The 12056-nt window shown below is 51.8% G+C and overlaps 4 protein-coding genes and 1 non-coding gene across 5 annotated transcripts; 2 read left to right on the plus strand and 3 right to left on the minus strand.

Annotated features, from left to right (window-relative positions):
• Nucleotides 1–1241: 1241 nt before the first annotated feature.
• PV05_01641 (uncharacterized protein) lies at nucleotides 1242–3353 on the minus strand (the record flags this gene model as incomplete). The annotated part of the gene is made up of 3 exons (XM_013466660.1): nucleotides 1242–2971; nucleotides 3028–3114; nucleotides 3227–3353. The coding sequence occupies 3 exons, from the start codon at nucleotides 3351–3353 to the stop codon at nucleotides 1242–1244; spliced, it is 1944 nt and encodes a 647-aa protein (XP_013322114.1).
• Nucleotides 3354–4176: 823 nt separating this feature from the next.
• Nucleotides 4177–6566, minus strand: PV05_01642 (uncharacterized protein; the record flags this gene model as incomplete). The annotated part of the gene is made up of 3 exons (XM_013466661.1): nucleotides 4177–4471; nucleotides 4577–4701; nucleotides 4806–6566. 3 exons carry the CDS (start codon nucleotides 6564–6566, stop codon nucleotides 4177–4179), a joined length of 2181 nt encoding a protein of 726 aa, XP_013322115.1.
• Nucleotides 6567–7702: 1136 nt separating this feature from the next.
• Nucleotides 7703–7802, plus strand: PV05_01643. The gene has a single exon. It is a non-coding gene; the product is annotated as a tRNA-Ser (tRNA).
• Nucleotides 7803–7943: 141 nt separating this feature from the next.
• Nucleotides 7944–9490, minus strand: PV05_01644 (uncharacterized protein). The gene is made up of 2 exons (XM_013466662.1): nucleotides 8305–9490; nucleotides 7944–8247 (listed from the first exon to the last, which is right to left on the minus strand). The coding sequence occupies exon 1, from the start codon at nucleotides 9217–9219 to the stop codon at nucleotides 8341–8343; it is 879 nt and encodes a 292-aa protein (XP_013322116.1). The 5' UTR covers nucleotides 9220–9490; the 3' UTR covers nucleotides 7944–8247; nucleotides 8305–8340.
• A 124-nt stretch (nucleotides 9491–9614) lies between these two features.
• Nucleotides 9615–11876, plus strand: PV05_01645 (cystathionine beta-synthase). The gene is made up of 2 exons (XM_013466663.1): nucleotides 9615–9960; nucleotides 10011–11876. The coding sequence occupies exons 1-2, from the start codon at nucleotides 9704–9706 to the stop codon at nucleotides 11416–11418; spliced, it is 1665 nt and encodes a 554-aa protein (XP_013322117.1). The 5' UTR covers nucleotides 9615–9703; the 3' UTR covers nucleotides 11419–11876.
• The last annotated feature ends 180 nt before the right edge of the window (nucleotides 11877–12056 follow it).

The raw sequence follows: 12056 nt of genomic DNA on the forward strand, positions 1-12056 counted from the left end.
ATGTCATCACTCTTCAAGTCCCCATGCACGATTTGCCGTGGTTCTGCGATTGCATATTCTGGTTCCTTTCCGAAACCGGTGTCGCTCGAATTGACCAAAGCCTGAGTCATAGTCTTGCTCCGGTTCCATATGTTTCAAATTCTTCACAGGCTGCCTGATCCCACCCGTTGGCACTGATTGACATGCACAGTATTTATATGCCATCAAGTTCCAGCCTCAGGACACAATTTCTAGAATCCCTTGTCGCTCTCTCAGGCTTCTGTTTACACACCAGCGGCTTCGGCCGAACACCTTGGCAATGGTAAGCACCAGCAGACCGCTGTAGTGCCTGCATCGGCTTTTGTCTAACCTTCCTCCAGAACACGGGGCTTGTACCGTGAGCGCGGCTTGTGGACTAGCAGGCCGCTATATATAAATGACAGATATGCACATCAATACTTCAACGAAGTCCGCCCGCAGCAACCACGGCGCTCCAGCCACGACGCATTGATCAGATCGTCCTTCGATGCGACAGCTTTGGTCCTAGCATGTCGACAATCTATATATCTCTCGATACGGAGAAAACGAGGACGAGACAACTATTTCGTCGTTGCCTCGATCCACCCATCCAGGCCTCGTAGCAAATGCAGGGGTTCAAGGCCCACTCGTGTACCGCCTCATCTACAAGACTCTGTCAGTTGTGTGGCTCGCCATGCACGAGGCAGTGGCCTTGACCCAAGAACCGACCGGGTCGAAAAGAACTATGTGTCAAATTATCATCGACCAAGTAGAGACAAAAGTGAGGGCAACGACCTTTCACGACACAATAAGCAAGGTTCAAGAACAATGGGCTTCAGAGGGGAGGAGAATGACGCATGCGACCAAGGCAAGAGTCCCTGCTGCCAGAGTCCACGCCACCGCTGCCACTGTTATCGGCGAAGACTTCAACTCCGGGGTTTCCTGATGTTAGACCGTTGCCAAAAAGCGAACCGTGGGTTTCTGCGGTCTAATGATAATGTATTAAACTCCCCAAAACTCTCAACAAACCGCTACCTCAGAGAGAACCATCCATTGCACGCTTTGATGGATCAACAAGTAGCGAGCGGAACAGGTGCAATGCAGACTAAAAAAAATTCAAAATATCCTGGATCCCAGGGACCATGCACAACAACTGTCACCACAGTCGCCTTCCCCGGGCCCCCTTCAAATGGCACACAACCCCCCAGACCGTCCACCTCTTTCGATCACACAGTATGCCACATCTAAGTTCTCCTCTTCCTCACGTACGGAAGGATGACATCGGCAACCACGACATCAGTCTCCATGAGCGTATCTCTTGGATGGTAGCGAGCAGGAGCAGCTCCCTGCGGAAGCGAACGCTTGTAGCTAGTACCAGGCCACTGGGTGCCGGTCGAGCCTCGGAAGACGCCGGCGGCAGTAAGGTTAGTCACTGCTACTGGCTGGGCCCCGTTTCCAGCACTGCCTCGACTGGGATACAGAACGCACGAGCCGTCATTGAAAAAGTGCCAGAGACGACAACCATTGTCAGCCAAGCCGTCATTGTAGAAAGCGCAGAGTCGCATGCAGTCATCCGATGTTGTGGGAACGGCCATGTTCTGGGTCGTCGCGACGCTTTGGGTATTGAGAGGAGTCTGGGCGGCTGAGAGCCCGTAGAATGAAGTGCCACAGGTGATAAGCCAGATATCCGCAGTATTTGGTCGCACGGTGTTGTCCTTATGGATGTGGCCCAAGAAAGTTTTGTCGTAGTAATTCGAGTTCGTTCCACCACAGAGTCCCAGATCGTAGAGATTGCTAGGAGCGTGCATGTACGTTGCGTCTATAATGTTCGCAGCCGCTGGGGTGAGCAATCTAGCAGTACGCACACCGTTGAAGATAAGGTTGCTCGGGAAGCAACTGTTGCCTGGTGTTCCAGAATTACAGGTGATCTGGTTGGGTAACAGCTGACATTGTAAAGTCGACGAAGCCCAGTAAGCGACCGTACAAGATCCCGGAGTTGCAGCATTTGCCGAAGTGCAAAGATCCATGCACCATTCGAGAGAACTGACGCTGTTGATAGTGGATGTGACAGTCGTGGTACTACCGGCGTTCATGTAGCACGAAACCTCATACACAACGTTCGGATTAGTTGATAGTGCAACTTTCCTGTAGTTGTAGGTACCTTGACGAATAGGATAAGTGGCCTGTGGTGACGCGACATTTACATTTGCGCACAACGTGCCGGTCGCTTGGGCCGACAGCGCGGGACTAGCGTAAAGTGTCGATCCCAGAGATGTGAAATTGGGAGGGACGGCCGTGACTGGAGTCTGCGAAGTAGTCGTTGTTGTTGTGCTGCTAGTGCTGGCAGTGCTCGTGGCGGCAGTCGTGGTGGTGGTGGTTGATGCTACTGTAGTGGTGGTGGTGGTGGTTGAGGCAGCGGTGCTTGTCGTAGTGGAGGACGTTGTTGTTGTGGCGGCTGCGGTAGTAGTACTTGAGGTGGTGCTGGAAGCTGTAGAAGTAGTGGTCAGTGACGTGGTCGTGCTAGTGGAAAAGGATGAGGTGCTAGATGTGCTAGATGTAGAGGGAGTGGAGGTTGTGGAAGTAGTAGTTGCAGTAGTAGCCGTGGAAGTTGAAGATGTAGTGGTAGTAGTACTGGCTGTGGAAGTGGATGAAGTAGTGGTAGTAGCACTGGCTGTGGAAGTAGTCGTAGTTGCCGTGGAAGTGGAAATAGTAGTTGTAGTAGTAGCCGTGGGAGTCGCAGTTGTAGTTGACGCGCTGGAAGTTGAAGTGATTGATGAGGTCGTCCCACTTGTAACTGTGACCGTCGACGTGGTAGTGGTTGGGGCTATGGTCGTCGTGGAAGTCGTGGCGGGACTTGTTGAGGTGCTGGTTGTTGTGCTCGTTGAAGTACTGCCTGGGTCCGACGTTGTAGTAGTGGAGGCTACAGTAGTCGTGGTTCCCGCTGTGGACGTTGTGGCTACGGGAGTCGTGGTGCCTAGAGCATTTATATTAGCAATGATCGTTCGTAGAGGCGGGTGATTGAAAACATACTAGTGGTTGTACTTGAAGAAGTGCTTCCCAGCGTAGGGGTGCTGGTGCTGGTGCTGGTGCTGGTGCTGGTGCTGCTGGAGAATGATCCTATATTGCAACTGGTCAGCGAAGTTCTTTGCAACAAGTCAAATACACGATGACGGAAGCAAGATGCATCAGGAGAAACGAATTGTATTCTTTGTGCGATTCATCGACGTACCCGTCGTGGTGGGGCCCGTTGTTGCCGTTGTTGTAGTGCTTGTTGTGCTCGTCGTAGTAGTGGGGACGGTCGCGGTGCTAAAGGAAGTTGATGTAGTGGAAGCAGTACTCGACGTGGAAGAGCTCATGGACAACGTCGAAGCAGGGGGTCCACTGCTTGAGGTAGTAGAAGCAGTACTCCACGTGGAAGAGCTCATGGACGTCGTTAAAGTAGTCGATGCGGTGCTTGAGGTAGTAGAAGCAGTACTCGACGTAGAAGAGCTCATGGGCGTCGTCGAAGTAGTGGAAGTAATACTCGAGGTGGAAGAGCTCATAGACGACGTTGAAGCAGCGGATGCAGTGCTTGAGGTGGAGGAGCTGGTGGATGATGTTGAAGCAATGGATGTAGTGCTTAACGTAGAAGAGCTCATGGACGACATTGAAGCACTGGCAGCGGTGCCTGAAGTTGAAGAGCTAGTGGAAGAGCTCGCAACCGTGGATGCAGCGTTTGAAGTGGAAGAGCTGATAGAGCTGATCGAAGGGGAACTCGTCGGGAGTGAAGTAGTGGTATACGACGCAGAAGTCCTATAACTGCTTTGGGATGTTGCGTATGTCATCGTCGTCCCCGACGTGGTGCCCATCGTGGATGTACTGGTCGTCAATGTACTGATAGAGGAAGTACTTGATGGTGATGTTATAGTCACTGTAGTACCTTGAACAACGGCTGTGGTTGTCGCCGAGGTCGTTGAAGCAGTACTTGTTGAAGTCATCACCTGGGTTGTGCTTCCAGTAGTCGTCGTTGTCTGGCCTTGAGAACTAATGGAAGTGGTATCTCCACCACCGTTTATGGACGAGGATGCTGTGGAGGACGTGGAAAACACAACTTGGGTCGTAGTTTGTGACGTACCTGCAGAGCTAGTCCCGACCAAAGACGTTGTTGTTGATGATGTAGTAACTGAGCTCGTAGTTGAGCTAGTAGTTGTCGGTGTCACCGTCGAAGTAGTGCTCAAGCTCGTACCGCCGTTCGAACTGGTGGAAGCTGGCTGAACAGAGGAAGTTGTTGTGGTTGAGGCGGAGGAAGTCGTGACCAGTGTTGATATACTCGTGATCAGACCGGTTGAGCTTGTCACCGGGCTCACTGTAGTTGTAGGAAGTGACGTACTGATCGTGGTCGACGCGGGTGCACCATTGGTAGATGTGGTAGCCGATGGGGACGAAGAAGTAGTTGAGGATTGTGAGGGTGCAGTGGAAGAGCTTGGGGCTGTTACTGCAGAAGACGTACCGGAGCTTGAGGTAGTCATTGCCAACGAACTACTGGACGCAGAAAACGATGATGACGGCGAGAGGCTTTGCGCAGTCGTTGCCAACGAACTACTGGACGCAAAAGAGGATGATGGCGGCGGGATGCTTTGAGTAGTTGTGGCCACCGAATTCGTGCTTGCTCCGGTTGGGGAGACTGAGGTCGTCGATGATGGAGACGAAGTTCCATCCGGAGAACTGCTGCTTGAAGGCAGGGACATCATGCTTGTAGAAGGGACAGACGTAGAGGAATAAAGAGAAGAAGACACTGTACCTGCTGAAGTACTCGAGGCAGAGCTCACAATACTATGAGTCGTGCTTGACGAAGGAGACGTAGTCGAGCTTGAACTCTGACCAACCACTGAGGTAGTGCTTGATCCACCAGCAGGTCCGCTACTCGTTCCAGGTTGGGAAGATGCAGGGCTAGTTTGACTTCCCGACGAAGACATCGTACTAGAGGCCCCAACCAAAGCTGTTGAAGTAGTCACTACGCTCACAACCCCAGCAGAGCTTGCGGATGGACTGCTGGTGCTGACGCCTGGTGTGGTGGTAGGCGATGCTAGCGGAGAGGTACTAGATACCGGCACACTCGGCAACGTGGTTGAGACAGAAGGAGACACAACGGTGGTTGGAGCGACCGTCACAGTCGTTACGCCAGTTGTAGCGGAGGTCGAGCCTGGCGCTGCCACAGTGGTCTGCGACGTTGAGACAGGCCCGTTGGGACTTGGAGATGTCGAGGGCGAAGATGCTGGTGCAGTCGAGGGAGGAGTTGTCTCTGAACTTGGCGAAGAACTGTCCGATGAGCTGACGTCCGTTGGGGTGCTTGAGACTGGAGTTGTGGTTGAATCAAGAGTCGGCTGGATTGTGGTGGATATTTCTGTCGTAGACGTTCCTTGCTCCACGGTCGTAGTTGTAGAAGCAGTCGATGAGCTTGTATCCGGAGGAGGGACTGGATCATTGGTGAAGTCCGCCGGACAAGCCGCAGCTGCAATACCTCCGATTGTGATGGGATAGCAGTTATCTTGTGTGGGATTAGGGAATCCGGCATAAATCAAGCCGTCGCCGCATTGATAGAATGTTGCTGCACCCTGATCTGTAGTATTCCAACCCAGGACGCCGTTAGCGAAGAAGAACGTGGTGTTGACATCGTTGTAATATGGTTCTGGCGTAATGACCACAAAAATGTCGCTCAAGTTGCGTCCTACGGACTCGTTTCCGCTCATCAGCATACCGCCCACCAGGTAGTATCTGGTCGCAAAACCGCAATTGTTGCCTGCTTCTCCAGACTGGCCTTGGAGCAGTCCCTGAGGCGGCGGGTTATCGAGCGTGGAGCCCTGCCTTTTCATTTCTTGTCTATTTAACGCTTCTCGCTTCACCTTCGCGCCAGCCCCGCCAAAAGAGAAGCCAAGCATGACGGGCGAAGTCGCAGGGATATCGCTCACAGTTCCGGTCGGCAGGCCCTCGCCCAATGTGAAAGTCGGCTGCGTAGTCGTCACCGTAATTGTGTTTCCATTAGCATCAGTCGTGGTTATAGTCAGAACTGGTGGAGTTGTTGTCGTCGCCGCTGGAGGTGCCACCGGAGCGAAGGTCTGTCGTTGAGTCGTGGTGGGACCAGAAGTACCACCTGCTGAAGAACCAGTAGTAGACATGGTGCTGAACATCGGAGTTGAGGAGGAGCCTGGAGCAGCGCTGGTTGTCTGCGTGATCGGTCCAGCTGCCACACTGCTGGTGGCGGACGTGGAAGAGCTCATCGGCGCTGTAGGACTGACCGTAGTCGTCATAACCGTAGTAACTATCGTTGTCGTGATATATGAAGTGGTAATGTACGTCGTTGGAGCGTTGTTAATCATGATCGTGTTTCCATCGCCGAAGATATTGTTGATCTGCGATGCAGATTGAAAGAAAGAGCTGTAGACGGCTTGCTGTACAACGACGACACTTGTAGTCGACGGCGCGGGACATAGTCCACCAGGGCCATAAGTGACGGTTGACAAAGCCTGCGCATCGGCCACTGCAAGTCGCAGGGCAAGAAATGGTAAAAGGAGCGTGGAAGACGGCCACATGATGGGCCCCTTGGCTTTTCTCGAAACAAGACTGTAGAATAAAGGAGGACCGCAGGACTCCAAAGACCAAACGAGTGACTGGCGAGATGAAAAAGCAAGCGAGTCTGCAGAATGGTTGGCTTATTAGAGGCAGGGAAATGACGACGCGACATCAAAACAACAAGGTCAGAATGTAGCATTCCAGCCATCTTCCCCATCTCGACCACACCGCACAGACGACGGCGAGACAAGGCTGTGGCATAAGAATCCAAGGGATCGTCGCTCAGGAATGACGGGATACTCGCCGTTGATTATGCGTGCGAGAATCCTCATAGATGCATGATCGAAGGGGCAACGGACCACACATTCTCCATTGCATCAATATGTCCCGCCAATGGGGTATTCGACTTTTTCCAAGTTCTCAAGGCAGAGGCACTTACACCGATCTGTCGTCAAGAAATCGTCCAAAGCTTGAAGATTGGTCGACCACTCGTATCCCATCGTTAGCAGTACCGTGTGAGGTAGGTGTGCGTCTTTAACCATAGCGTCAATTTAAAAATGCGTCTGTCTACATGTCAGTGATTCGAAGCCGTTCTCCTTTGATGAATTCTGGGCATCAAATCGTGAGGGACACCTCATCCAATGCACTACGTGGACTACAGAGGCATAAGATGTAGATCAGTAACGCTTCATCACATAACCTTGAGGTGGACGTCCATATGTCTTCGGAGCCGCAGTCATCGGGTTGAGGAAGGTAAAGGTATCGCCTCGAACATGCGAAAGTCCGCTTGATGGGATAAGAGTCCTCTTATCGAACAATGCTACCTTTTTCGTTGGGGAGTTCGACACTTAAGTCTGCCTGAGCTTGGGAAAGAAGACTTCAGATTTCTTCGCGTCTAATACAGTATGGGACTTAAAACTAAGGTACTGTCAGACTCACGATCTTCCAGCTCGGCTACTAAGCCTATTCGGTCGCCTAACACGACTAGTGACCATCCCCTTCTATTGAGATTTAAGCGAATTAGTTGTGCTAAAATCGGTGCAGATCATATATCTTTACGACCAAATTTTTCGGGTAAATAACCCCTGAAATTGAGGTGAATTGAGACGTAAGGGTTACTCAGGCTTTACCCATGAATTTTATTCTAACACTTATATAGACGATGGCCGAGTGGTTAAGGCGTTAGACTTGAATTTACGCAAAGTTCATGCCATCTAATGGGTTCGCCCTCGTAGGTTCAAATCCTGCTCGTGTCGATTTTTTTTCATTGTTTTTGCTCGTCTCTGAAGCTTGGAATACCTGAGATTGAAAAGCCAGCATTGTACGGAGGATTAGGATTGTATACTAGCAGAGCTAAGAGGTACGAAACTCACTGATTAAATTTGGCACTTATCGAGGTTGATGGTTTAAGTGATCTATATTAGCAAACCACCCTAATATTTTATCTCGTGTTGCTGTTGATGATAGCCTTAGCAGACCCCTCTCCATATCCGTTTGGCGAGATTCTCTAGTAGATCGTACACTATTCATGATGAGGCGGCCGCCCGTGCGAGACGACCCCGGTAGATATGATATGGACCTTATAACCAAGCGGTGAGCAGTAGACAATGACCATCACAGCCTCCACGAATGCATCGAGGCCCACTCAGTCGTCCCAACCACTTCGTCTTCGCTTCAACGGCCTGCGTTCGCCCTTGTTTCCTAGCTATATTGTCATGACGTGTCCAGATTGATATACCCCCAAAGCACCTAACTGACCTTGAATATCCACAAATGCGATAATGCGTCCGATGATCACTGAAAAGGCCAACCCCCCAATGTCAGTGTAAAGAGTAGCGGGTTAGCCTCGATTTCTGCCTTTCTAGCAATCAACTCCTCCACATCCCAATTGCACCACAAGTACCTCCCTCTCAGAAATTCGGCTTCGGCGGAGACAAGCCATACCATGAAATTGGCAGGCAGTTCAGGATCATCAAAAACGAAGCCAGGAGGACCATCTCCAAGAAATCTTGTCGACATCTTGGTCTTCACAACGCCAGGATGAAGGGTGAATACCCGCAACTGTGGATTCTCATGCGCAATGTATTCATCAAGCTTCGCCGCCGCGATTTTCGAGGCCGAGTACGCGGAGCTTTTCGGCATGCGTGAAGCGGCAATGTGACAGGCGGCGGCATTCGTGCCGATGTAGGTGGCATTAGGTCGGCACTTGGGCAGGAAGTGCTTTGCGAAATGCGACGAGAACCTCGCGTTGATCTCAAACGTGTGCCACCAATCGTCCTCGTCAGCACCAGTAATGCTAACAGGGTCAGGTGCGACGGCTGCGCAGTGAGCGAATACATCCCACGCCCCCAGATTCGCTCGAATGTTATGGGCGGCGGTCCCCACACTCTCTGCTTTGGATATGTCGGTGGTGGTAATGAGGATTTGAGCGTCAGGAAACGCCTTGACAATGTTGTCCTTTGTCCTCTGAAGTGATTGCTCAGTTCTTCCCATCAAGGCAATCTTCCGTGCCCCGGCTCGCGCAAACGACATAGCCACCGTAGCTCCAATGCCTCCACCCCCGGCCCCTGATACAATGACTGTCTTGTCCTTGACTGACAACTCTGACCTCAACGTATCAATGGCCGGATATGATGAGTGATGATAAACTTTGGTGAAAGAAGGGAATGACATCTTGCCGCGGGTCAGGCTGCGGCAGCACAGCAGCAGAACGGCGGCGGCTTGACAGAGTTGCTGGCCGTGTTCTCTCCCTACCTTCGGAATCACAAGGTCCCCTAGGGTGACCTCTTTTAATCAGAAGAACTCCTGCTGTAACGCGTCCGTCGGAGGGCAATTTAAAACGCAGGGGTGGGAGAGGTGGAACTCAATTCTTATATGGTGAAGAGGGCACACACATACCGGTGCATTTGTAGGGCGGAATTATCATGCACGCAGACAATCTTTTGATGGAGGGGTGTCTCGAATCCATACCTAAACAAAAGGACTGTTTGTGTTTAGCCTTGGGCGGGGTGATAAATTCGGTTATCGCCGGCTGTTAACCCGTTGACTTTCATCATACGATTCCATCATGTTCATTATTTCGTCGATCGCATAAGTTCCTTAAAGACCTCTTCGTCGAAAATCGCTTCTAGGCTGTCTATACTTTCTGTATTCTGAAATGACCGCAGTTAATCGCTTCCACGCGCAGGGCACTCATGCCTCCGCCCTGGAACTCATCGGTCATACACCCCTCGTCCGCCTTCAGAAGATTCCCCAGTCTCTCGGGATTGAGGCCAGCGTTTACGCAAAATGCGAGTTTTTCAATGCCGGCGGAAGCGTCAAAGACCGGATAGCCTTGCGCATGATTGAAGAGGCGGAAAAGTCTGGTCGAATAAAACCTGGAGACACGCTCATCGAGCCGACTAGTGGAAACACGTATGTCCTTGCAACCCCGGACGAAGGAGGTATACTGACAGGAACATCAGTGGGATAGGGCTCGCTCTGGTTGCAGCCGTTAAAGGCTACAAGACCATTATCACACTTCCAGAGAAAATGTCCGCAGAAAAGGTGGCCGTTTTAAAAGCACTGAACGCCACCATCATCCGCACACCTACACAAGCAGCCTTCGACAGCCCCGAATCCCACATTGGAGTCGCGAAGCGCCTGGAAAAGGAGATCCCGAACGCCCATATCCTCGACCAATACGGCAACCCGGACAACCCGCTTGCACACGAACTTGGAACCGCAGAAGAGATATGGGAACAGACAAACGGCACAATTACCGCAGTCGTTGCAGGAGCCGGCACGGGAGGAACAATCACCGGTCTCGCCCGAGGCCTACACAAACACAATAAGAACATCAAGATCATAGCAGCTGACCCGCAAGGTTCAATCCTCGCTCTTCCATCTCAACTCAACGAACAATACGCCAACCAGCAATACAAAGTCGAAGGAATAGGCTACGACTTCATTCCCGATGTGCTGGACCAGAAAGTCGTGGATAAGTGGTACAAGACGGACGACAGGGACTCCTTCCACTACGCTCGCCGGCTGATCGCGGAAGAAGGTCTCTTAGCGGGCGGTAGCAGCGGGTCTGCCATTGCCGCAACAATCGCGGCGGCCAGAGAACTCAAATTGGGCAAAGACGACGTGATTGTGACCATTTTACCTGACAGCATTCGATCATACCTAACGAAATTCGTCGATGATGACTGGCTTGCAGCGAACGACCTCCTGCCACCCACACCGCCCCCTGAACCAGAGCCAGAACCAGGGTCCCCGCGTATCTCACGACGAGACAGCGTCAAGCAAAGTGACCAGTTCCAAGGGGCACGTGTCAGAGATCTGCGTCTCAAGCCCGTGCAAACAGTTACATCCGATCAGCCATGCTCATCCGCCATCGAAGTCATGCGCGAGAAGGGTTTCGACCAACTCCCCGTCCTCGCACCCAGAGGCCGCCGACTGGTCGGTCTAGTCACTCTCGGCAACCTTCTATCGCGGATCAGTCACGGTCGAGCCACGGCGAACTCGCCTGTTTCCGACGCTATGTTCGACTTCAGCAAGATCAGCGAAGTTACCGTCGATCACAACGACTTCAGTGACTTAGTAGCCTCCGGGTCGACGACGTTTTCGAGCGAAATGAGCGAGAAGCCAGACGCCCAAGGGCCCAAGGGTCGTCAACCCAAGAAGAGGCGACATTTTGTCGAGATCACCGTGGACACTCCTCTCAGTGCCCTGAACAGGTTCTTCGAGTGGCAGAGCGCCGCAATCGTTACAGAACGAGACAACAGCGACAGCTCGGGGACTGGAAAGGGGCCAGCCATGAAACCAGTGGCTGTCGTGACCAAGGTAGACTTATTGACGTGGATGTTGAGCAAGAACAAGGTGCACTGAAGTAATATAGATCTGGCCGAGTTCTTCGTGCTCCGAGATAGAGTAGACGGCTGTACTTGGGGCAACCTATCATGGATCATTGTCTGGCTCGAACAGGTGAATCGAGCTTTTGAGCGTTTGCATGGAAAGGACAGATCTCCCAACAAACCGCATTCAACATGTAAGGCGAAGGCGCGAGGACAGGGTTGATGGTTTGTCTTACGATATTAAACCTCGTCTGACAAATGGCAAGCTGGCAAGCTGGCATTGGTATTAATGCTCTATGGGCGAAGAGCGACGGAAATCATACATGTTGACTGTACGAAGTACGTACTCACAGCAATCAATACTCGAGAGACGCTTTTGCCGGCCATTGTGCAGAATGTGTCTAGAGTACCTGGTACTTCCTAAGCATTGACAAGAGCCGAAGGAGAGCACGCCGTGCCCACCTCAGTTAACTATCACAATGGTGGCCATGCAGAGAATACCATGGTAAAATGCTGGACAAGACACACAAGACTCCTGGATGGCATTTGTAGGAGAAAAAGCTTATGCTAATCAAGCCTTCGTCGATGATGTACTGCCGAGGGGCCCGCAGATGGTGCTCCAGTCAAAGCCTGTGAATCTGTCACCCAACCCTCGATGTGCAGGTCGATTCC

This window comes from Exophiala xenobiotica, assembly GCF_000835505.1.
Source record: "Exophiala xenobiotica strain CBS 118157 unplaced genomic scaffold supercont1.1, whole genome shotgun sequence".
NCBI lineage: Eukaryota > Fungi > Ascomycota > Eurotiomycetes > Chaetothyriales > Herpotrichiellaceae > Exophiala > Exophiala xenobiotica.